Below are 26,878 nucleotides of genomic sequence, written 5' to 3'. Positions count from 1 at the left end.
ATGCCAAGTGAATTCCTTCTAGGGTTTTATGATCTAGGCTCTGGCTGAGGGTCCTTACCTTGAGGACATGACCTCTATGAAGTGTTAAGAGGTCCACTAATGAGTGCAAAGAGATTGACTGCTACAACCGCCAAGGGACTGGAAACACACAGTCCATAATTGGAGTAGTATAATGTGTGAGCGTGCCTGTGTAGCTTTAGATGTAAGATGAATTGCATCTTGGCTTGGGAAGATGGAGGTGTCAGTATAGGTGAGATATCATGCATGTAGTTTATTCCACGTCAAGCCACTTTAATTAGATGCATTTATGCTGACACTTGAATTTCTCTAGATCTATAACAATTGTTTTATTCCACCCTCCTAACAAGTTGTTTCAGCAACAAGCGGCATTCATGTTCAGCTTTGGCTGTTGAGTCTAATATTGCATGACATAAGAGCTGGAAAACTTTGTGCAGATTCAAAGGATATGAGGTTTCAGCGTTGAGACATGGATAGTTGAAAAACAGGGTTTTATAGAAAAAAGTGAGGTATGCATGTCCTAAACATCCCAGTAATAAACACCAAGTGTTTTTCCACTTCATTGTTGTATACAATCTCTCAGTGAAGAATTACGAAGAAACAAATAAACAGAAGAATGACGTAAAATACAAGTTGTAGCGTCTCCAGTCAAATAACAGATTCCAAACTTTGTTACAGACTGTTCTTTTACACTCCTCTCCAAATCCCTGTCAATAATATATGATAGTGTATGAGATCATGAAAAGCACACAGTGTTTTGTTGCCAAGACGACTGGCAGTTGGTGACAGTTCTTCTCATTCCAGGAGATGAAGGGAAGCCAAACGTTGAGGTAATCATTCTGGTGTGTACGGGAGCTGCCGCTACGTTCCTCTGGCTCATGCTCATCCTCTTCATCCGCAAGCTGAGGAAGGTAAGATGTGACATTACTTCTTTATGTTAGAAACCGTGAGATTAGTATTGGACAAGATGTGAAAAATGCAAGTTAAGTCAATCTTTGTTTATATAAAACAATATCACACATTTACCTCAGTGTGCTAAACAGGCTGCACATCATACAACACCATCGGTCCTTAGATCCTTGCAGCACACAAGAGAAAACTCTGCCAGAAATAAACTGGGGAATAAAAGTGTTCCACATTTTCTGAGTAATCTGGCTATGAATCATTTTTCTTTTTTCGTGCTTCTTGTGAAATGCAGTTTAAAGGAAGCCAGTGTTTAGGATTTCATGTCATTTTGAAAGTGTTTTGCTAATAAAAATAGGAAGGAAACATAGCTCACACTGCCTTTGACCTCGTCAAGTATGTGTGTACTGTAGAGCAAACACTTTGAAAGTCACGTCAACATATTTCATTGCCTACAGATGATTTAATATTAAGTTCAAAAATCTTGAAATTCTTGTGTGTCCTCTAACACCATCAGCAACCACAGTATAAGATGGGCCCGTCCATCATCATCGACCCTGACGAGTGTCCCCTGGAGGAGCAGAACGATCTTCTTCAGTACGACAGCAGCAAATGGGAGTTTCCCCGCGACCGACTGCGACTAGGTGAGAATCCAATGTGCGGGAAAATGTTTCGTATTCGAAAAGTGCCATAAATGAAAGGCCATGTCAAGGCACAGTTGTTGTTTTTTACTTCCGTTTTATTTTAAATTAACGTTTACAGAAGTTGAAATCCAAAGTTTTACTCACGCAGTTGTTGAAGTAATGTTTAAACAATAACAGAATAGAACAGAGTTACAATATTAGTGTTTGTAAATTATTGCTAGCTGGATAAATACAGAACTATATGCAACCCAGCAGGTCATTTCCTGAAGGATTTGTTATTTGTGGTGATAGATGGAATGATTTAGATATCTAAAAAAAAAGTTATTCTACTGTAACTTTATTTTACATCACTGTGTCTATGTCTGCTTTGAGCATATTTGATTGGCATATAAACACACCTGGTACCACCCAGAGCAATGTGCCTATATATCAGTACTTTCAGACACTGACTACAAGAAGATACACTTTATTACACAATTATACAACATGATTTCTGTAAGAAAAGGTTCAAAGTTCATTTGAAAAGTGGTTCATGGTGAGAATCTACACAACCGCATTAAGGTACATGCAATAGGTGTGACCTCTCTGCAGCTGTTGTGTAGGGTCATAACTTATCAGTGACCTGCGCTGTCATCCAGTCTTAAGTGAGCCATAAATTCTGGAGAGAGACTGCCTGTTGTTTTAATTAAAGCCTCACAGCCTGACTGACGGGGGAATTAGTAAGATTTTTCTGCCCGAGGAACAGGAAACTCTAATGTCGTCCCACTTAGCAAATACCTTCTTCCTTTGCCAGGCAAAACTCTTGGCCACGGAGCATTTGGAAAAGTTGTGGAAGCTTCTGCCTTTGGGATCGACAAGCTCTCCACCTGCAAGACTGTGGCTGTCAAAATGTTGAAAGGTAGGTGTCATGATTTCTGTTTGAGATTTTTGAGTTGAACAAAGTGCTGTACATCAACAACTGTATAAAAACATAGCATAAATACATAAAGAACAGACAGGACATGAAACAAATGTAAAACAGGAGACAATGAAACCGGATCAGAAGCCACAGGCTGAATAACTCTCCTACATGACGTAAAAACAATACAAAACACTAGTAAGACAAAAACCCACATTGAACAGCACAAGTGTCGTACCTGGTAAATGCAAGGGAAAAGAAATGGGTTTTAAATGATTAGGCCTTCGTGTTGTTGTTTTTCACATGGATGTTTGACCATGTGGAACGTCTTGTTCTTGTTCCTAGAGATACCCCCGCTCATGAGGCCTGCATTAATGCCACAGCATCTCGTGTTGTATGGGCAGCAGATGAATATAAGCTCGATCGTTCCTGCAGAAGATTTATTTTCTTGTGCACGTTGCAGACTCATGATCTGCAGCACCACATGTGCCTGCAGCTAATGTTTGTACGGCGTATCGGTTCAAAGCAAAGCATGCAATGTCTGCTCCTTGTAAAGTGCAGTTGGAGCTAAAGGCTAAGACCTCTAACCCTCGCCTTGATGAAGAGATTGAGTGTATGCAGATCTGACTGCTCAGATCAGAATGTCCAAAATCTGCAGATGAGTTCAAAAGTTGAACATACAATACAAGTACAAATACGAGCAATAAAAAGCACGTTTGTTTTTTGGCACGTTTTAGAGATTCCAACATTTGGAAACTATCCGCTGTCCCTGTTTTTAAGAGGCATTACTTACGATCCCATTCCAACAGTCTTTCCAAGTATGCTTGATTGTTGGATCAAACATGAAAACCACCAAGCTGAAGAGAGTTTTGACTACAGCCGCTAAGCATTTCATTCAGCCCAGCTTTATACACTGAATGAAGTCAAATGACAGGGAAGATCCAGCTTTGTTTTTGCATTACTAGCCATGAAGCTGTCAGTGATTGGTTATATTGGGGTTATGTGTCATGAAGAATAAGACTGATGTGTGAGATATCTTGGTCACTGGCATTAATCATGTGTCAGCATAAATCACAGACTCTCCGAGAGGAACAGACTGGCTGCTGCTAACCGTCGGTCAAACTTAATGGAAAGCAGCAGGTCTCCTCACTTCAGCTTCTATCTCATAAATATCTGGTTGGTCAAAGTAACATAAAACAGAACAACCCTTAATTCTTGATTTTCATTATTCAAGGTTATGGCTTTAGATCACTGTTTTCACTTATCATATTACAATCTGTTTTGTAATGTGAGCACCTCTTGTTTTATTTTTCTATTTTGTTTGGAATTTATCTTTGAGCATATCTTCTATCAAAAGCTGCTTCATATCACTGGGCCTAAAGTAATATTATTATATTTCCTTAATATTTAATGAACTCTCAAAATTAAATTCCCCAGTAATCCAGCTACCAGGGTTCATGTTTTTTGTTCCACTTTCTCACTATACTTGAAAACTTCTGAGACAGAATGTATTCTTTAACTGCAAGGCGGGACAGAAATATTGGCATTTTGGATTTTCAGATTTGATATGTACACATGTTGATCTAAACAGGTCATATATCAACATGGTCAAAAACAAGATATGTTCCCATTAATGGACTGGGAAAACAAAAAATACGCAAAAATGAAATTAGATCTCTAAGTTTAAGGTTCAAGGTTCTTTATTTGTCAAACGAACATAGCTACAGTGTAGTTATGTCAATGAAGATCTTGTGTCACAGGCTTCTCCAACAGTGCAACACAAAACACAGATAAACAGAAAAATATAGTGCAAGTAAATAGTAATTAGTAAATACAAGAAGAAAATATTCAAATTCATTAACTTGGTGTTTCACTGTTTTCAATGTCCTTTTTAAAATTACATTTTCACTGAAGTTGCAGTTTTTTTTTAAATATGTTTCTTACTCATTTTTGGGTTTTGATTCCAGGTGTTCGTATAGTTGACCATAACAATTTTGAAGTCATCTTAAAAAAATTCGAAGACAATTAAACAAAATGTAATTCCAATTTGCACTCAAAATGTTTTTATTTGTATTCAGGATGTTAAATAATGAACCATCTAAATGTGTTTTACTGTATTACAGGAGGTGCTACGTCAAATGAGCGGAAAGCTCTGATGTCAGAGTTAAAGATCCTGATCCACATCGGCCATCACCTGAACGTGGTCAACCTGCTGGGAGCCTGCACCAAGCCCGGAGGTGAGCTTCTTCCTGGGGAACTATAACTGTTTTGATATTTGGGTTTAAATGTATATACACTAAATATATGGAAGAAAGGGTTGTTGAATAATCGGTTTAACCTTTGAGTTTAAATCTCATCTCTGAACTATCACATGATGTTGGAATAATGACATGTACGATCTGAAACAGGCCCGCTGATGATGATAGTGGAGTTCTGCAAATATGGCAACTTGTCCAACTATTTGAGAGGCAAGAGAGAGGACTTCCTCGTCTACAAGGTGAGCTGCGTGATTTACACTTCCTGTCTCTCTTGCTTTCTCCACATTCTGTCTACACGCATGAAATCAGTGTGAGCTGTTAGGGACCTTTTTGCCAACTATATTAGGTCATTTATTTGTACCCGTAGGTAGATTTGGGTTTGTAAAAAGACAAGGGATCCATTATGACGCACATTTTGAACAACACAAACAACTGGCAACAGGCAAATCTTTAAACAAATTATAATGAAATAAGCCCATGCTCAATCACATTTAAAAACATGTGAAAAAGCACTAGTACAAACATGAACAATCCAGCAAGTCAATAAATAAATAATATAACTATAAACTGTAGGAATGCCCCATGCATGTCAGTAGAAGCCCTTCCCTCATCTTTTGCCGATCCCCCATCAAATTATAATACATATTTGTAGTAGTAACTTACATGTTTCATATTTGTCGTATAATATTATTTATGTTCTTGACCTTCTTGTACTTTCAATACATTTTAGTTTTCTCCTTATATGTTTAATGAATGCGATACAAGGCAAATTCCTTGTTAGTGAACCCCTATAAACCTGATTCTGTGGTTAAACAGTGTGTGTGTGTGTGTGTGTGTGTGTGTGTGTGTGTGTGTGTGTGTGTGTGTGTGTGTGTGTGTGTGTGTGTGTGTGTGTGTGTGTGTGTGTGTGTGTGTGTGTGTGTGTGTGTGTGTGTGTGTGTGTGTGTGTGTGTGTGTGTGTGTGTGTGTGTCTCAGAGGCAGGACGGTAAGGTGGTGTCGTCAGGTTCAGGCTGCGAGCTGAGCGAGATGATGAAGCGCCGCCTGGAGAGCGTGGCCAGCACCGGAAGCTCGGCCAGCTCTGGCTTCGTCGAAGATAAGAGCTACTGCGACTCGGAGGAAGAGGAAGAAGGTAAAGGCCAAGCACGTCTTGCTTCCCTTCCACCCCCCCCCCCCCCCCACTCCTCTGTTTGTCTCCACCCCTCCTGCCCCAGGAACGTAGGCTCCCCTCGGATTGTTTTCTGATGGGACGTTTCCTCCTCCTGTTCAGCAGTACAATCGCTGCAGCAGGAGCCTCTGTCACCCCACTGGGTCTGGGGAGGCGTCGGTTTGTTTCCTGTCCTGACCCGAGTGTTGCTCCGCGGCTCCAGCTCTGACACGGCACGTCGGCCATGTTGTCCCCGATGTGTTATTTCTGGTTTGATTAGCTGTTTACTCAGGTGGGCCAGTGGAAGGCCTCCTCGTGAGTTCCTCTCTCAGACCCCCCAGCAGCACTCGGCCCGTAACCACACATTTCACCTGCATTTGGAGAAGAAAGAAAAGAGGAAACTGTAATTTGTTTTCATGTGGAAAGGATGTTTTGAGTGTGTAGGAGGACGGATTGTTAAGCAATGTGTTTTTGTCAGGGACTTTAAAATTGCAGTTTCCCCATGTGAACAATTAATAGATGAGTAGGATTAAGTGTCCTAAACTGAAAGACAGCATCATAATTAAAAAAATCATTCTCACTGGGAATACTTTGTTGTTTTTGTTTTACAGAATCTGAGGATTTGTATAAGAGAGTCCTGACGTTGGAAGATTTAATTTGCTACAGTTTCCAAGTTGCAAAAGGCATGGAGTTCTTGGCTTCACGAAAGGTATACTCTTTTCCACACTCCTCTCAGAAATCACTCTTAAGACACTTAAGACACTGCATCTACATTTTGACAGATCTTTTTAGTTGGATTTGGATTTAAATGTTGACACATTTTACCCAGTAACTCATTCACTCTTGTCTAACTGGTGTGTTTAAACCATTAAAGTCAACTGAGTCCAAGTAGGATTACACTTTTTCACTGTAAACATAATATATAAGCAAAAAGCAATGTTTTTACTTAAAGGTCCCATGTCATGGCCATTTCTACTGATCATAATTCTATTGTTGAGGTATAATATATTTATATTGTGCAATTTTCCAAACTCACATTGGTTTCTCATACAGCATCTCTGTATAGCATGTGTATTCACTCTCTGTCCTAAACGGCTTGTTGGAGCTCCTGCCCCCCCCCTCCCTGTGAGCCCACTGTGCTCTGATTGGTCAGCTCGCCCACTCTGTTCTGATGAGTCCACCACCGTTAAAGCGGAACACCAGTGATTATGTGTTACAATGGCGTTAGCAACCAGAAAATGACACCAGCAATGACAAACAGATGAGAATGCTGCGTGTGAGCTGGATTACTGGTGTTGTCTCCTGGTTGCTGCGTGGGGTCTGCGGGACAGCGGGACACGGCGAGGCCCGGCCCGAGCTCGGCCGGAGCACACACACACAGACCCGCAGCCTGGCTGTGGGTCTGTGTGTGTGCTCGGACCGGGCCCGTCACTTGGTTCCCGGAAGAAAAAAATGGAAAAAGAAAAATCTCCAACGAGGCGTTCTGGGGCAGCATAGACAGCTCTTTTCTGTGTTAGAGTTGTACTCGCTACAGGGTGTACTTTGAGGGTTTGTGACTTGGCAGACCTGTTTAAATGCATAAAAAGCTTCCTAACACACAAGGGGACGGGTAATAACCAGAAAAGCATGACATGGGACCTTTAAGTCGAATGTGAACCTTTACTATGACACACTGTTACTCCAGTGTTTCTAAAGGATGTCAGTGTATAGTTCATTCATTTTACAAGTCATTCATAATTCTGGGGAGACCGGATGGGACTGGTTAGGCAACGAAGCCATTGTTTTAAATCAGTCGTTACGGACCGTTTCTTAGCCTGGATATGGAACACATCATCTCCTATTGAAATATCACTGATGACTTGACCATGTGTTGCTCTGCCAGCATTGATGTTTTTTAGCCCGCAGAATGCCTTTGTGAAGTCAATTGCAAGCAGAAAACCTAAACGTATAAATGTAAATCACGCTGAACACACTTTTTTTTCCTTCCTTTTTTTCATCAGTGCATCCATCGTGATCTGGCTGCTCGAAACATCCTGCTTTCTGAGAATAATGTTGTAAAGATTTGTGATTTTGGACTTGCCAGAGACATCTACAAAGACCCGGATTATGTTCGCAAAGGAGATGTAAGTTTATTCAAGTCTAGTCAAACTTTTTCCAGCTGTTTTACAGATTAAATGCTTAAAGCACTTGCAAAACAGTAAGCTATCACTGGCAGAAAACAGGAGGACTGAGTTAATACAGCAGTGCTTGGAGATCTAACAAGATAATTGAGATTAGTGTGTTTGTTTGAATCCTAGACAAAGAGAACCGGCCTAAGAGAATAGCTCTTCAGAATTAGCACCTGCTCACACAGTTTAAACCACCTGATGCTCCACAGATGTCATAGTCTAAGTAGTGAGATGTTCACAGCTCTGAGATAAGGGAGTTTTAAACAAAAGGTTATCTCTATATCTGCACAGGCCAGACTGCCGCTCAAGTGGATGGCACCTGAGGCCATTTTTGACAAGATCTACACGACTCAGAGTGACGTCTGGTCCTTTGGTGTTCTCATGTGGGAGATCTTCTCTCTGGGTAAGTGTCGTGGCTCAGCAGTGAACACTTGTTACTAACGTGCTATCATACAGTGAGGCCAAAGAAGTCTGCCTTTGCATAAAACACACAAACGTTAGGAGAAAAGAAAACTAATATTTATAGTGTACTACATACCAGTTCATATTTATTTTATTAGACATATGTATGTTTACAAAGGGTTGTAAAGTACGAGAGAACAGGTTAGCCACTCGCAATATGTGCAGTAGTCTTATTAAACTTAAGGAGGGGAAAAAGGACAATAAGTTGCCGGATAAGATGAGAGAACATACACGATGAAACAAAGAAAAACTGGATTGTGAAAAGTTTATCCAACAGTAGTGCACAATTGTAATGAAAAAAGAGAAGACTGTTACAATGATTCAAGGACTTAAATGTTGAAATATCAAGTTCCAGTGTTCACTGTCTGGATTTCCATTCCTCAAAGTTATAACCTGTTATATTTACAATCATTTCCACACTTGCATACAAAAAAATAAAATTCCCATAATTTCCTTGTCATACAATAAATGTACATTCCATGTAGTCCCAGCTAATATTAAGCCTAGCATCTCAGTTAACCTCTCTGTTATCAGAGGTGATCATTGAGAATAGAGCTCTACACAGAGACTACCCAGATGCATGAGAAATAATGGTCTTTTTCTTCTGTGTAATTCTGTCTTTGGGGACAAGGGGCCTTAGTCAACCTGAGAAATATTTTGTGCCACTCCACTTAGTGAGGTTAGACTTAGATTTTGAGTACAGGCATGGGACATTAAAACCAGCGAACACCTCCTATTTAAGCCGTCCGTTTGGTCCCAGCTGGAAACACAAACTGTAACCAGGCAGCCGGATCGGTGTAAAAGTGCTTCCCTGCTGTGAAACCACTGCAGCCTTTAAGGCAGCATTGTGTGTGAGTCCATGATTGCCTGCGCACCGAGGCACAGAGCTCACCACACGTTTCTATAGCGAGACTCAACATGAAATAATGTATGTTTAAATGTCACCATGGGAAGCAGTGGAAACATAAGAGAAAGTGTAACTGAAGTTGGATGTATTGCTATTCTGTACGTTTTGCTGTTTTTGAATCTCGTCACCCGCTGCAGTTGAAAAAAAGTGTGTCAAATTGCATATTCTTTCAAATGTAAAGCACACTGACGTCATTATGACACTTTCCCTTTTGTCTTTCCTTCTTTTTTTATGGTCCCTTTCTCCCTCTTCTTCACTCTTGACACATTCTCACCACATTTTTTCCGTTAAAGAAACACTTACACATCTGGGTAGTGTTAGCGGGGCCTCAGAAAAATAAATCAGGAAACAAGGATACAAAATGTCCAAGAAAAATGGCAAAAGAAGTGAGCTTCGCAACCTGATCATGTCTGAGGTCAAAAGTTTCAGGGTAACCCAAGCGTGTTTTTCACATCGCTCTTTGAACCAAAAGTGTGTCAGTTCCGTTTTGGGGTTTTAAATATCCAAAGCTTGTTTATTTAGGGTTTATTCCAAAAAATAAAGCATGTGTTTATCATTCTGAATATTCACAACAAGGGGAGATTACCTTTTTATATAGAGAAGGAAATGAGAGTATATTATGTTTCATTATTATATAGGTAATATCTTCGGACTGGAGAGGAACACCATACCATAGAATATGATAGAATTAGATACGATGATGTTTATTAAACACATTTGAGCTGCACCAAAGTTAATGGAAAGTCAATTGTAGGCAAATTAAATGTTTCTAAAAACTAAATCTTTGAGTAAAAGCTATGTATCTAACATTTAGTTGGAAATGTCAGTTTGATTTTGGACTTCGATGTAGAAAAATAACAAGACATTTTGTCATATATTTTGTTGAGTGTTTTACATTATCCTCAAGTTTTCTATTTATTTTCAAACCTAAAGAAATCATTATTTTAATCAAGATGCCCGTCCGTTTCATATACCCTCTGTGCATGCGTCTGCAATGTGGTTGTCCGTCAGAGATAACATTAGCTCAGTTTTTATTCAGCTCTCAGCCACATTGTTACTGTTTACTCTTGGCAGATCCTAGTCATCAGACATCTGGACCTTTAAGTGATCAGAGGAAAGGGTTGAGAAAAAGGTTAGCCTTTAGCTGGTCGACATAGCTGTGGTTTAGGCAGGCGTTGTGAGGCAGAACTAACGTCACACTTATGGTCGTGTTGCCTTTGACTCATAGCGTTATCAGTGGCGTCCGTGGGAAACGTACAGTATTTGGGGGATTTGGGATGGATCCGCCCTTGACGAAGATGGTGTAGGCGAAACATTTGGAAAAACTCGGGCATTTGTTTGCTACACTACTACAACTGAGTGCATAGAGAGGGACTGCACCACAGGGGTGTCTAAACGATCCATACTTCAGAACATTTCATATTGTACGTTTAATAGCACTGGTTTTTGTCTGCGGTAACTAGCAATATAAACCGTGTGATCACAGATTTAGTTTTTTCCTTCTACAGTAAGCTTTTTGTCTTTAGAGCTGTTTGGTCGCTTTGCCAAGCTAGACTGTGGTTCATCCAAAAACTTGTATCGCCACAAAAATTGGGTTTTATATTGCATGTGGGGGTTCAAGCACACAAAATCCTTATTTATGACTCAAGAAATTGTATTATTAACATAGAATGGGCTTTATTTTCCCTCAAGAAAACAATTGGATATTGGATACAAGTTGTTTTGGTGTATGACTGCATGTTTTGGTCATGATTGGATCATGTTGCATCAGTCAAGCAATTCTAATCAATAATCCTACATAGTTGATGTTTTTCTAGCAAGTAAATGTAACACAATCTCAAGGAGTTTCTAAGAAAATGTGTGTTCATGTAGAACATCAGAGTTGGAAAGCTGCAGTGAACGCTCGCACCAGTAAAGGGAATAGACAGGTGCAAAATGACTGTGTAATTCCCTAAGAGCCTGTTGATCATATTGATATCATCCTAATAACACAAATTGTTTGAATATAAGGTCAAAACCAAGTCTAGGGACATGAGTAGAAAACAGTCATCAGATGTGCTATTATCCACATTAATCTAAAAATGAATGTATTGTAATAAAACAGTCATGCAATAAATCTTACCGTCATAAGTCAGTTTGTGTTGAAACAGATTCAGAAAGGTGTTGATTCAACTTAATGATGATTTATGAGGCTGTAGCTCGTGGTGCGGTTACACTAAATATCATTATGCAGAGATCTATTTCTGCTATACAGCCTTCCCTATATAGCACCTGTCGTACTTGCATAAGGGCTACTGAGTGTGATACACTGTCAATTGATTTTTCAATGCACAACAAATCATGATGTGATAATGTGATGAACCTCTCCCCCTCCTTCCTCTCTCAGGTGCCTCCCCGTACCCCGGCGTCCAAATAGACGAAGAATTTTGCTGCAGGCTGAAAGACGGGACCAGGATGAGAGCGCCCGAATACTCTTCCTCTGAAATGTGAGAATCTCTATTTACTATTTTCTTTCGTAAAGAACAAACAGAAGTACAAACAAACTGAACAAAGGGAAAAGGACTGTGTTTGGGAGTAAAAACTTCTCTATCCTATCCTTTCAATCCCTCTTTAAAAAGCAGGATTGCTAAAATTAAAATCTATATAACTTTCCTATAGTCCTAGAGAACTATGGTGTGTCCCAGCAAACCAGCTCCATATTCCCAGCCGTACATTCTCCTCAAAAAGGCCATGGAAAAGTTTGCAGCCATTAAAAGCTTCCCATATCAATATAAAGCTTTGTATTGTGTGTTACTCCCTCTTTGTGGTTGCAGCAGCAGGTCAGGGGTGCCTGATAAGAATCATGGGTAATCCTGCCCTGAAAGCTGCAGGAGAAAACATTAGCGACTGATTAGCTCTGATGCGGTGAGCTTGGAGCTCTGAAGCCCTTTCTGAGTGACAGCTCTGCAGATGTAACAGAGCACTGCATTTAAATGTGATGTTCCCCCAAGTGAGGAGAGCGAGAGACTGGGGATGTTTGAGCAGGGGCTGGTGGATGGTGCTGGACATAAATATCTGTGGGAGAACAGAGAGTGCTCTTCTTTGGTATCAGTGCTGTCCGTCAGGGATGCAGCTAGACAAACTTTTGTTGTAACAAGAACACTTGGACTCTCATGTCTAATGTACAGCCGATCCAGAGCCAGCGAACACAGTCTGAACCCTGAGTCTCCCTGAAACATGTGTGCATACTTTGTGTCTGGTTTTAATTTAAAATGACTCATATAGTCCACAAAACGTATTTGTTTTGAAAGCATAATACTGCACTTTTGCCTAATAATGATGTGATATCAAAAGGTCTAGAGCTTATAGCAGCTTGTGCCAAGTAAAGCTAACTGAATGAATTCTTCAGCTTTGCAAGGCATACAGAGATTGGAAATGATGGACAAAATCCAATCCAGACTGTTAGTGTTCAGTCAGAACAGAAGATCTGTAGATGCAGACCGGCTGGTGCCAAGAATCTCTCCTACTTTCCATCTAAAAGAAAGAAATAGACCCACAAGATGATATGTTCTGCAGGCTTATGGCTGTGAGGCCTGCTGCTAATTTAGAGCTAAGATAAAACTGTTGATATCAGTGTAACTGGGATGCATAGTAATGCACTCAGAGTCAGTGGGGGGGGGGAACACAGCTGATCCCCTGGACGCTGCTGCAGTGGATCAAATGTGTCTGTAAGCCCAGGTTTTGACACCTTGACCCTAACTCGTAACAGACAGTATAATGTGGAAAGCACATACGGTTGCAGGAAGGGTTGAGCAAGTGCCCCTGCAGCTCTGATTTGTCGGAAATGTTTCTTCCGTCTGTTAATAAGATCCCACCATCCTGATTCATTGCAGAGGAATTTAGCGGATGCTGCTCAGAGAGTGGGAGGACAATAAAAAGGATGCTCACTTCCCATCCCAGAACACTTGCCCAACCGGACAAAATAGCTAATTTCTACAGAACTCCCGCAACTCATCTCAGCAACACCACATTCCCTCAAACATGCAGGAGCTATTTATTCTCAGTATGCACCAGGCAGGAAATGTGGTTTAAATTGTGCAATCATACAATGTTTCTACCCCCCCCCCCCCCCCCCCCTTGAATGATATGCATTAGGCTGTGATCAAGCTCTCCACATCCTGTCACCCTTAGGAGGGCTTCCACCTGGATGACTTCATTAACGTGGGAATCACAGCATCTCAATGTAGAGAGGTTTAGATGCCCTGCACACAAACAGATGGAGAAGAAGAGGAGGGGTGGGGGTTTGTTAAAAGACCATCTGCTTTTCCAAGTCTTCAAACTTGAGATTGATAAATATGATGCCATAAGGGAATCATAATAGTTATATTTACATAAGATATCTGCAGGGAAGAACCTGGGTGCTGCAACTGAAACAAGAGAGGGATCTATCTCCCCCATCAATCCCAATCAGTAACATGCTATGAGTGTAATTTAAACAGCAGCCGTGGTGCTCTGTTTCTGAATTCCTCCACAAAACGAAACAAGCCACTGCGATAGAAACTCACATTAAGGCTCAGAGTCTTCCCACATGGGCAGAGACGCTGACAGCCTGTCAGAGACCCGAGCGAGGCCGTGTGCTCTCACACCCGAGACCGAGAGAGAATCAAACCACCAGAGAATAGAAGGCAGGATATGTAGGAATATTCTAGATGACAGTCGATGTGGAGGTGCGCCAGATGTGGTCCCTCAATGCCGAGAGCTTTGTTTATTGGACTACCAATCCGGCTTTTTCACAGTTTATATAATGCATCAACCCAAATATACTGAATGTTGTTCTTGGCACTAAGCATGTCCATCCAGTACGCTGCAGGCTTCACGAGTCTATCTAGAGTTTTTACTGAGTGATTTATTCTTTGCTCTTAGATATCAGACCATGTTGGACTGCTGGCAGGGGGAGCCACAGGAGAGACCGAACTTCACTGAGCTGGTGGAGCAGCTGGGAGATCTGCTGCAGGCCAGCGTGCAACAGGTACGGAAGACAAGATAGTGTGTACTGTTTGAACAATACATGTGATGTGTCAATGGCTTGTTTCCACCGTAGCAAGAGTGAAGAGTTTATGCTCAGCATCTGTTTGGCTCTGGTGTGAACTTACATTTACAGTAGAGGTCATACACTTGTACGGAAGTGTTTTCTCAGAAAATAACAAATAAAACAAACACAAAATCAAGTTTAAATCCAAACATACCTCATACTTCAAACATATTGTAATTCAAGTGGTCTGAAAGTCAACTTCTTCTCCCCCTGGCTCTGTTTTTCAGACTTTAGAACATCTAGCATGTTGGCAACCCTAGCAGAGGGGTATAGGGCATTTCCTGTCTTTCTCCAATTAAAGGGATAAAATGCCCCCCCAACAAAATGTTAAAATAAAACAAATGTTGCCTGCTACAGGTCATTTCTCATGTGCACAACTCTTTAGGTGATGGAAGCCTGATTTAACGGTTAAATATACAGAAGATTTTTCTATCCGAACATTAGCAAAAAAGTAAACATTGCAAAGCAACCCAAAAAGATAAGGATGGACATTATCAGCGAAGCATTCCAGAAAATCTGAGTGGATTTGAATAGTTTACCATTTTGGTTATCAGAGCTAAATGCTCACAGCTGCGGGTGAGGAGAAGACACTGATAGGCCCATTAGTTTGAAAAGATAACAGGACAGTCATTCTCATTCTCATCGTTAAAACGATGTACTGCATCACAGTTATAGTCGGGATAATTTTTTTAAATAAATGGGAGAGGCTAAGGCCAGAGAGGTTTTCACGCCTCTTCCAGAAAACTACCCTCAATTACAATCGGTCATGATGAACATTTTTTGCCAAAGGACAAAGAAAAAAAGCCTTCCCCGTTTTGACAATATTACAATACAATACAGCTTTATTTATACAGCACTTTAAACCTCCAGACCAAAGTGCTGTACAGTCAAATAAACAAAACAAAACATACAAAAAAATAACGCAGTACAGCTCACAGACCATAAAACAAGTACAAGTAAAAACAATAGACAATTTAAAAGCAATAAAAGCAACACTCTAAAAGATGTTAATACGCTAAGGAGAAGAGGTGGGTTTTAAGAAGCGATTTAAAAGCAGGCAGTGTGGCGGCCTGTCTGATATGCATGGGCAGATCGTTCCACAGTGTGGGAGCCGCTACAGAGAAGCAACGGCCCCCTCTGAGCTTTGACTTGGTTCTGGGCACGTTCAGGAGCAGTTGATCCGCTGACCTGAGAGGGCGGGTGGGCGTGTAAGGGTGTAGCAGCTCAGAAAGATATGGTGGGGTCATGCCATTTAGGGATTTAAAAGCAAATAAAAGGATTTTGAAATGAATCCTAAAATGTATTGGCAGCCAATGGAGCGAAGCCAAAATGGGGGAAATGTGGTCATATTTCCGTGTTAGTCACTAGTTATGCTTTATGAGTCACAAACGCTGTGAATATCCAGGAAGCAGTGTTGCTGATCAGAGTCTGCAGCCTAAAGGAGATCCAAAGCGGCGTCTCGCCCTGGGGGGGGGCTCAGAGTGAGAGGGGAAGTCACACTCAACACAAACACTTGAAACCCTTTGAAATGGAAAGATTGGTCTTGTAAGGGGAACTGCACTTCAAAACACATGGAAAAACATTGTTATTATTAGTGTGACGCAAGATGACATTGTCTGCTATGAATGGTGTGAAATGTCACCAACTGTTGGATGTTGGTTAGCTTTAATAAGGCTTAGAAACAAATATGAACTAGAGGAAAATCTGTATTATTATGCAAACATATTATACTCTAGGGAAATGACACGTTGTACCAATATGCTTTTTTTACCGTTTGACTTGTCAAAGTAGAAGAAAGTGTTACAAATCAACACCAGGACTCTTAGACTGAAGAAGCTGCAATAGATGGAATCAAGCAATCAATTCAGCAATTGATTTTTATTGATTATACATGTATTTATAGGGAGGCGTGTGATGCAGTTATTGGGAGGCGGGTGGCGCAGTGGGTTAGTGCACTGATCTCCGAATCAGAGGATAGCATGTTCGAGTCCCACTGCAGTCAGCGTGTCTCTCTCTTGTGGGAGCCAGCTCTTCGGCAGCAGTCAGCATGTCGTTGTGTCCCTGAGACACTTCACCCCAAATTGCTCCTGTGGGGATTGTCCACAGTATTGAGTATGTAAGTCGCTTTGGATAAAAGCGTCTAACAAGTGACATGTAATGTAATGTAATTTATGTAGCAAAAACTATATAATAGAGATTTGGTTGCTCTCTTCCGGATCATGTGAACCATTGAAGAGCTTCACACCGATTCTCATCTCAAATTAATATGAAAAATGTATTTGAATCCCTCAGCATCATCTTCCTAAAGCACAAACAGGATGATTTACAGTGTTACCCAATGAGCAACTGACATTTTAAACAAAATGGTAAAAAAATAATAATTCAAAAGATGGATGAAAATTAAAGAAAGTTGAGCACTGACTGATGACAGGAAACTGGCCAGAGCCCTAACAAGATTGAGATTACATGTAGTTTAAGTTCACAAGATGCACATAGTCATGTTTGCCACTAAGGAGAACAGGCTTCTCGTCCAGATGGTACATTACAGCAGAGATATACACACACAATGAGCAGGAATTACATTACACTTCTTCTGCATAGACTACACAGCACTGTAGATTGTACCATGGAGTAATACAAGATAAAGACAACATGAAAACTAAAACACGCCGCACTACTAATGAGCCCGTGAACGCTTCCCTCATGAGAAAACGTTCAGTCGGGACAGAGAGAGCAATGCAGGGGTTTGAATCTTATTAATAAAGGTATTGTTACAGTGCAGGAAGGCTGGTCACGGACTTTGCCGTCTCCACCGACTTCATGAACATTGTGTTGGATTTATGAGGCATGACCTCAGTTTCTTTGGCTGCTCGCCACGACCTGTGCATGTGTGTGTTTGTATAGCCTGCACACAGCATCGGCCCCCAAGCCTCTTGCCTCGTTATACTTTGCATCATTGAAGCATAAGGCTGCCCTCTTATATATTCTGTCTCTGTTTGGTTGATTTAGGAGGGCAAACACTACATACCCATCAACACAGTCCTGCTGGGGAAGCTGGGAGACCCCTCCTCCACAGCGGTGTCAGAGGAGACGACCACACGACCCATCTCCCTCCGAGACTCGGGGAGCACCTGGTGAGCACATGGGGCTCTTATTAACTGGCTAGTTTACATAAATCAGACTCCTGAAACTCTTATGTACTTGACCAGATGTTGCTATTCTATCAATTTCTTCATAGTGCTCAGTCCACCACTTTGTTTCTCACTACTGCAGGGTGTGCCATGAAAATGTGTACAGACATTCACGTCCCCCTGTGTTTAAATCCTACTTATTGTGGTGATGTCCTGACTTTCTTTAGAGCCAGCAGCCGATTTACATTTGTAGTTTTGAGTCAAATATCTCAACCTCCAATCTTTTTTTAAAGACCTAATACCTGCAAAACTGCTATCATTCCCATCAGCCTCAGCTGCACTTTGGGGTTAGATCTAATTAGAAAAGGTTTGCATGCTAACAGGCTAAACTAAGATAAGACACATGGTAAACCTCAGCATTGTCACTGTAATAATGTTAAAATGCCACAGTTAGCATTTAGCTCAAAGCATTGCAGTGCCTTAGCACAGCCTCACAGAAATATTAGCACGACTGTAGGCTTTGTGTGTGTTGGTTCAAATGTGTTACACTTGCCTATGGATTTGTTAAGACGTTCAAAGGAAATAAATCTCTATATCATAACGACATGTACACCTCAGATTGTTGAAGGCGCTGGGTCTGTTTTGCAAAGGAAATGCCTACATAATATTCCCACTTTTCAGTGAATAATATTCCAAACAGTTATTGTTCCTGGCGCGCTCAAGCTAAGCTCTACCGGGAGAACATTAAGATCTGACCTGAGGACAATGAGAGCGGACTGGAACATGATAAGAAATGTACACACGGCAGCTTGATGGCCAGAGAGCTCTCACTATTGTGGCTCCTGTGAGGAATTTCCCCAAAAAACGTAGAGCCAGCTTCTAGATTTATGTCCAAGTGTGTTTATTGAGGAGGTGTTGAAAAGCAGTAATGACAGTTAGCCTTAAAGCTAAATTAACCTGTGAGTGTTGCAATGCAAAGTAAACTGGGCGTGTTTTCAGAGTACAACGTCATAGATGTTGATTTAGTTGATTAAGTTCTTGTGGTTTTGATGTTGATCTTTTCCTCTCCTCGGCTCCAATATAATCAAAGGATTCTTAAAGCAGAATGAGAACACTTTGGAGACTTAACATGGAAATATTTTCTCGCCAGGAACATCAAGATCCGTCCTGCCAGTGTGAAAACCTTCGACGAGGTCACCATGGAGGACGGGACAAATGAAAACCATGAGGTGAGTTATTCATTCTGGACGTCAACCAGAAAACAGACACGCAATCTGTGCTTTAACTTATCCTAAACTACGCAATTAGTTAGATGCCAGACATTTGACAGTTAGCTGGAAACTTCACCCTGCGAGATAAATGTCCATTTTTACTTGACTTACTCTGATTAACTTTAGTAGAGGATAAAACAATATTTTTGATAGGACACATTTAGGGAGGCGTGTGGCGCAGTGGGTTGATGCGCTGATCTTCGAATCAGAGGATAGCAAGTTTGAGTCAGCATGTCGTTGTGTCCCTGGGCAAGACACTTTACCCCAAATTGCTCCTGTAAGGATTGCCAACAGTATTGAGTATGTAAAGCGCTTTGGATAAAAGTGTCTAACAAGTAACATGTAATGTAATTTATTCTATCTGAAACAGTGTGCTTAAAGTATACACTTCAAAGTTTATTAGTTCAACTTTTACATTTCTGCCAGCATTTCACCATATTATTCAATACCTCACATTACATTTTATTTTGATTCCCTGCACTGATGCCTCACTGCCATAAAAAGCTGGATGGTTTCAAAGCTTTTGCAACTTGATAGTGATAAAAAGTCATTGTGCAACACTGGGTTGAAGTTGTAATGCTAAACGCAAGAATCCTGACAAAACAAAACAGAACAAATAATATGTTTTGTTTAATGTGTGTTGTTTAATCTTGCTATCTACAAATCAGAAATATTGCATGCAAGTCTTTGATGCAGCAATTGTTGCGAAATGTAGCAGCAAGGCTTCAAACTAACACGGGACTTCACTCATGACTGAAGTCCTTTGACTCCATACACGTTTCAAATTAAGATTTTGTTGATTGCGTTTAAAGCCCTCTGTGGTTTGGCTTCAGTATTTATTTCTGATCCTTTAAGTGCTTGTTCTGCACGAAGACCTTTAAGTCTGATCAGGGGTTCACTCTTTAAGCTCCAAACACTGTGGGGCAAAGTCTACTCTACTGTCAGATCATATGAGGCTCTGCGGCATTTAAGATTAATGGGCGTCATGATAGCTAAAAGTGTCAAATAAAGATAAAAGTAATCCTAAAAGAAAATTGAATAGGCTTCCGTATCCCTGGTTTTATGATGTTGATATCTATGTGTGACTATGTATTTCATACCTTGATATGTTGTGTGAAGCACCTTTCCAAAAGGTTCTATAAAATAAAGTTTACTTTCTATATTTAAGATGACAAATACATTTATGGTCTTAATTATTCTCCCTCTCTCTGTCTCTGCATCTTCATCATCAGGGCGGTCAGACGGACAGCGGGATGGGCCTGTCGTCAGACAACATGGAGACTCTGAAGCGCCTCGAATCGTTGGCAGGCCGACCTCTGAGCATCATGGCTCTGGCGTACGTACACTACACCACACTGCACCCCCTCCACATGTCCTGCAAGCAACAAATCAGCACACACTAGAAGAGACTGCAGAATACCTGCTTGGAAACCTCCCCGCTGTGCTGGAATGCAGACGCTATAACTGTCACACACACACACACACACACACACAAGTTTCTGCTGCTTTAAAAAGAAGTCAGCGGCTAGTTTTCCCTTTTGTCTGGAGAAAGCATGCAGCGACACAAAGGAGAAGTAGGAGGGAAAAGCTTGAAGGTGACAAAGTGAAGGACTGAGCACAAAGCAGAGTGGCTGCGTCACATGAGGTTGGGCTGTTTTAAGAGTGCTCACTAAAAACCCTTTTGTTTTCACGAAAAGAGTCCTGAATGAGATACCTCCCAGTCTGATTTAACTTGTGAGTCATGGCTGTTTGGTTTAAAGCAACGCTACGTAACTAACACACATAATCTCAAAGTAGTGCCATAGGCTTACCTACTGTACTCCAAAATCCTGCAGATCGTTTGATGACTTTAAGATGTGGATCCAGCAGGGGCAAGTATATAAAACTGTCGTGAAGGGGGGAGAAAGAGAGAGAGTGTGTTTTTACTTTATGGGTTATTTGAGGATACAGTCAAATCTGAGTCAAATTTCTGTAAATCTTTTTCTAATGAGGGTCTCTGTAGGTGACTAAAGGCTTACACGTGAAGTTTACAGCAGCTCAGTGGCAGGGTTCATTTAGAGGCCCAACCTCTGAACTCAGTAATTACACTTTAAACCTTGTGGTATTATTCTGCTCCACGCACAGTAGCAACAAGTAATGCTACTTCAAAGCATTGTGGCTTACACTTATAGGATTTAAAAGTGAAACGGCTGTAAAGTATATTGTCATAAAGCTAGTCTTTATGTTTCCCGGGGCCAAATCTCTGTTAAGTTTATGAGAAAAGAGTGTACAGCATTAAAGTGCTTATAAAATATTAGGAAGGAGCGTGTAAACAACTGCCAGGAAAGTGACTTATGAGACGCACTTAGCAGAGTTAATGACACTCTGAAGCGGTGTTATTAATTTACAGCTCAACAAACTCACTTTTTCAAACAACCACACAAAGTGTTTTTAAAAAATCTACCAAGCCTCATTACAGGCCTGTTTGTGTCATCAGGGCAGACAGAATCAGGCCAGGCATGCAGAGAATGATCCACATTTTGAGGGAGGACTTCCTTGCTGGGCGACCGCTCAATCACTGCCACCTTTGAACTTAGGAGGGCCTCCCCTGTTAGCTATAGCGCTCCTTCTGTTAAGCTGAAGTCCACCTGTTGCTCGCTTGGCCTTCACCACTCCTCGAGCCGGACTTCTCTTGAACAGGAGCACTCAACAAAACAGTCTTTGGTTATTTGGAAAGGGCTTGTGGCTGAATGTAACTCTTCACAAGCTGTACGATCCCTGTATGATAGAAGACTTCAACAATATGTGCTAATGCATTCAGCTCAGAGAGAAGGGGAAATTCACCCTGACACATTTTGTTTCCTGTTGCTCAATTGCCAGTGTCCCCCCCACCTTCTTCTTGGTATTGGCAAGGACAAACTGTACTATTGTTAATTTTCTTTTTGATGGCTGGTTCATCAGGTAGTTATTCATAAGGGCAGCATTCCAGTATGACAGCGTCACTTTACCCCCGCTGGGCGCTGACCCTTTGGCCTCGAGAGAGGAACCCTGGAACCCTTAGCAACCTCCAAAGACAATAAGAGGCAATTACTCATATTCTGAGCATCAAATGAAGCAGAAGGACTCAGGATGATTGATTACATCATATGAATAAGGAGAGGGTAGTGTGATTGTACAGCTTCACAAAGAGCTTTAAATTCTTTAATCAAAGAATATAAAAAACAGACCTCTGCTGTGACAAAGAACTTGATATATATATATTTAAAATAAGTGCTCAACTGGTTGTTCACTTATTTTCTGCAACAATTTCAACCGCAATTGCCAAATGTTTCCACAGAAGTTATGCCAACCGAATTATTTGAATAATGCTCTAACACTATATGAAATCAATGCATTGACCATTTAGTGACCCGTACTGAGGACACAAGAGTAGTTGTTAGTAGTGTTTTTGCAATTGAAAGTGTTTATTGTTCAGAAAACCAATAAATCTATTGTTTCTAACGTCATATGACTTTTGGATTTACCACAGATTAACTGAAAATGTTGTGCTCTGTCCAACCAGCCCATAGACTATTCAATAAACACTAATACAAAACAGAGAATCATTAAATCATAACGTTTCAGATGCTGAGACCAGAGAATACACATTTTCTATAGCTGTGACCATGTTCCAGCATTGATTGTCGCATTAAGGCATACACACACACAACCTTTCAGACACTTGGCCTCTATTTCAAATTTCTGCCTCCAAGTGCAAAATCAGTGGCAAGACATTTTTGTTTTGCTGTGTTGTTAATAAATAAGGAGAAGCATCCCTCTGATTCCACTTTCTGTCATTCCAGTGACATTTTATCTGGTATTTGTATGTTGTTTTCAAGCATGTGTTTATGCCTTATTTGCTTGAACATGATGCATTTGTTATCGTAGAGATATTTCTGTCTCATTAATGCCGCATCTCTCTGTGTTTCCAGGATGAAGGCAGTGAGCAAGAGCAAAGAGTCGGTGCTGTGTGACTCGGAGAAGGAGAAGTTCCCGAGCGGGGTCACCTCTCTGGACTTCGGTCTGGACGACTCGGCCCTGGATGTGGGTCTGGAGTGTCACAGCCCTCCGCCCGACTACAACTATGTGGTGCGCTACTCCACCCCGCCTGTGTAGCCTCATGCTCTGTCCCTGGAGAATCTGATGAACAGCCTCGAGGCATTTGCTTTGTTCTCCTCTGGTTTGACTCTTATCTCTGGACTGTAGCAAAGTTTGAGAGGAAAACACATGAGATTCTCCGGTAAAGTGTTTTGAAAGGTCGCTCTGAAATGAAACATGAACCTACTCGACTGTTACTTCCAACGTTCAGGGCGCCTGCTGAGCAACAAAAGGAAACCTGTAGACTGTTGATTTCATTCCAGTTTTCAGACACAGGCTGACATTAATGCTGCTGGTCCCTTCCACATTCACTGTGATATGTCAAACAGCTGGAAACAGCCTCAGGTATTTCTTTCATCTACTGTGAAAACCAGCTACAATCACTCCCACTTTACTGCAGATCAGATTAAACTACCACCTTTGATGATTAGGAATAAATCCAGAAAAGAAAAGCAGAGAGAATAGCTGAGGTTTATGAAGTTTTTTATATATATCTGTTTTCATTTTATTCAAAAATGAAAACTGGATTTGTAATTTTTGATAACGGTTAAAGAGAAAATATTTTTAAGATATGGATACATCTGCTCATATGAAGGTTAGAAAAAGTTCAGACTTGCTCAAAGCAAAATCAGTCTTAACTTGTATTATTAATTGTGAAAAGGATTGTGTTTTGGGTGTCGTTGCTCCTTAAATCCAATTAAAATCAGCTCAACTAACTCAGGATGGCCAATAGTGACTGTTTCGTGTTTATAAGCTCTTGGTTATGGGAAATCGCAAGTTAGCGGAGGTAAAGGGAGGAAACAGGGTAGAGAGTAAAAGCAGACGGCTTCAGGATTAGCATAACAGCTTGACCATGAAATCACTTAAATCAAGAGTTACTGTAAATGCAGATTCATCCTCCTGCCCCTATCAGGTGCTGAAGAAACTAAAAAGGTTGTTACTGTTTGGTCGAACTAAAAGAAAGTGAAGAAAATTAGATTTGTTTATTTAGCTTGTGTACAGATTGGGTTAGAAAATGCAATATTAGAACAAGTGTTCATGGTAACATTTATTTATTTAGATTGTGTACACTGTCACTTAGTTATTTAGTTCTGTTTGTTTATTTAGATTTATAATTCATGAGTCAACCAAAGGATTTTTTAAGCCCAGTCTTCCTCATATCAACATGTAATATCCCAACACTTCACTCCAGATGTATATGTTGTTTGTGCTGCTGTATTCACTTAAAGTAAAGCTAAGGGAAACATGTAAGTGTATTTTATCCGTCCTTTGTTTTGTGCTACGTGTTAGTAAAGCTTGCAGGGCAGGCTACACAAACTCTACATGTATGTGAAGTGAGCACCAGTTTGCTCGGATTCACAGTTATTGTTTGTTATCTTGTCAAATCGAGTGTTTTGTTTGTATTACCCGATGTGTTGAAAGTACTGTGGTCCAAACTTAGCTTACACACCCTGTAGAAATGTGGCTAGCTTGTGCTTGTTGACCACAAAATAAACTGTATTTGCCAGTAAGTAAACTGAAGTATAAATTGGATATTTTGAACCCCTGTGTACTTCAAAATTATAATTAGTTTGTCTATATGGAGAGGAAGTAATTATGCACTGATACTTTATATCAAGTATAATTTTTGTATTCTTAAAGTATATTATTATGAAACAGTATTGAGGGTCACGTTACAAAGATTTCCGATTTATTTTGTTTTTATTTAACTCTTAACTCTAGTAGGAAATTAACATTTGCAGTATTTGCTATATTATGTTTGCATTTAATGTCATCCTAAAATGTCAAACCTCTTTCTATTATTTTAGTTTCTGCTATCACAATAACATTCAATAGATTATATTGCATTTCTTTATACATATCCATGAGTAAGAAGACCTCCTAGCTTTGTCTGTTTTGTTCATGTAGTCTCACAAGTTGTTTTTGTGAAAGTAATGCTTCCCAACACTGTTATCTGAGTATATGAATAAATGAATAAAGATTATATATTTATACGTTACTTGCAGTCTTGACTCACAATTTCTTAAACAACTATTGAGAAAAAGGATATATGTACTTGTGTACTGGGCTAAGACTAATGTCCCCAAAGTATAAATACTTAGTTTTTATTGGTGTAAAGTAGCTACGTACATTTACTCAGGTACTCTACTTAAGTACAATTTTGAGATACTTGTACTTTACTTGAGTATTTAAATGTTTTGCTACTTTGAACTTCTACACCACTACAATTTAGAGGTTAATGGTATACCTCAACTCCACTACATGTATTGTATACCTTTAGTTTCTAAGCAGATTTGGATTAATGATATGTGATATGATGCAAGGGCCCATGTCATGCTTTTCCGGTTGTTACCCGTCCCCTTGTGTGTTATGAAGGTTTTATGCATGTAAACGGTCTGCAGAGTCAAAAACCCTCAAAGTACACCCTGTAGCGAGTAAAACTCTAACACAGTCTATGCTGCCCCAAAACGCATCGTTGGAGATTTCTCATTTTCCATTGTTTACTTCCTGGGTACTGTGACGTGTGAATACCCAGAGGCCACACCCTCTGCCAGCATTTCACGAAACAAAGCTTCACAAACCTTTCAGCAATTCATGCCGGATATGTACAGCGTAGGGCACTGAAGAACGATGCTGTTCCTACTTTGTTTGGACCAGCGGGAGATTCGGGTACACAACCTGTAAGTATTCATTGTTGTTTGTGTATTTATGATGTTTAAAACAAACAAGGTATCTACCACGACTGTTTAAATGTTTTTCGGGCTGCTAAGTTGGGATCGCGGAGAAATGCTCTCCGCAGGCGCAGACCCATTCTCACAGCGTTATAAACCTTTTTCTTAACAATATCAAGCCACACTTATTGTTTTGACTTCGGCTGTGAGTGTTTGTGTGTGCTCAGGATGAGTTTCGCTTGTTCTCGCTGTATCGCCGACCCGGAAGCCTGTCCACTCCTCGCAGCAGATCGCAGCAACGAGCCTCGCAACGTCCCGGCCAATCAGAGCATACTGAGCTCACAGGGAGGGGGGGGCAGGAGCTCCAACAAGCCGTTTAGGACAGAGAGTGAATACCGGTGAATACACATACTTTACAGAGATGCTGTATGAGAAACCAATGTGAGTTTGGAAAATTGCACAGTATAAATCTATTTTAGTATACCTCAACAATGGAATTATGATCAGTAGAAATGGCCATGACATGGGCCCTTTAAAGTGTTATAAAAACTGGTAAAGGTGCAGCTAGTTTTAATGACTTGGTAGGGTAGGCTATGCTGCAGGGTAGCTTGTGAATTTACTCCAGGTGGTGTTGATTATATTTCACATCATTAATCTAAATCTCTAACTAAAGACATTAAATAAACGTGGAGGAGCAAAAGTACACTATTTACCTATGAATTGTAGAGGGGTAAAAGTAGAAAGTAGAAAAAAAATTGAAATACTTGGCTACAGTAATTAAGTAAATGTACTTAGTTACTTTACACAAATGCTTGTAATAGAGTATTCCTATACTGTGGTATTTCTACTTTTACTTGAGTACAAGAAATTAGTAGGCCTACTTATTTCCCCCCGTTTTTTACGCCACCTAGAGGTTACATTTTAATTCAACATGATTATCTGCTTAAAGTAATGGCAGTTGGCCTCGACAATGAGCCTCGGTGGTCTGTTGACAATAACGGTTGGCCAAGAATCAAACGTCTCCATGCTCTGTTCAGGCTGTGAAAACATGCATAGAAACTAAAACGAGTCAGAAGTGAGTAAGGAAATGTAAAAAATAATGTATTACTTTGAATCAGTTTGCTGGCTGCTAGGCTAATTTATGCTAGCTAAAATACTATAGCTAACATGATTTGTTTGTTTGTTTGGTGACTAGCTAATGGCAATTGTTTAGT

At 40.5% G+C, this 26,878-nt stretch overlaps 1 protein-coding gene across 1 annotated transcript in view; it reads left to right on the top strand.

The window, feature by feature from the left end:
- kdrl (kinase insert domain receptor like) overlaps positions 1-24,991 on the top strand; it is a 47,673-nt gene extending 22,682 nt beyond the window's left edge. The window contains exons 16-30 of the mRNA XM_034137739.1: positions 823-929; positions 1,439-1,565; positions 2,359-2,463; positions 4,587-4,700; positions 4,872-4,960; positions 5,698-5,851; positions 6,478-6,575; positions 7,867-7,989; positions 8,326-8,437; positions 11,790-11,889; positions 14,306-14,411; positions 17,484-17,608; positions 18,756-18,834; positions 20,109-20,212; positions 22,827-24,991. Of these exons, the coding sequence (XP_033993630.1) occupies positions 823-929; positions 1,439-1,565; positions 2,359-2,463; positions 4,587-4,700; positions 4,872-4,960; positions 5,698-5,851; positions 6,478-6,575; positions 7,867-7,989; positions 8,326-8,437; positions 11,790-11,889; positions 14,306-14,411; positions 17,484-17,608; positions 18,756-18,834; positions 20,109-20,212; positions 22,827-23,010 (1,727 nt within the window). The 3' untranslated portion in view covers positions 23,011-24,991. The remainder of the gene's footprint in view (positions 1-822; positions 930-1,438; positions 1,566-2,358; positions 2,464-4,586; positions 4,701-4,871; positions 4,961-5,697; positions 5,852-6,477; positions 6,576-7,866; positions 7,990-8,325; positions 8,438-11,789; positions 11,890-14,305; positions 14,412-17,483; positions 17,609-18,755; positions 18,835-20,108; positions 20,213-22,826) is intronic.
- Positions 24,992-26,878: the final 1,887 nt, after the last annotated feature.

Source organism: Trematomus bernacchii, unplaced genomic scaffold, assembly GCF_902827165.1.
Source record: "Trematomus bernacchii unplaced genomic scaffold, fTreBer1.1, whole genome shotgun sequence".
In the NCBI taxonomy this organism is placed as follows: Eukaryota; Metazoa; Chordata; class Actinopteri; order Perciformes; family Nototheniidae; genus Trematomus; species Trematomus bernacchii.
This window is presented reverse-complemented; position numbering and strand designations above follow the sequence as displayed.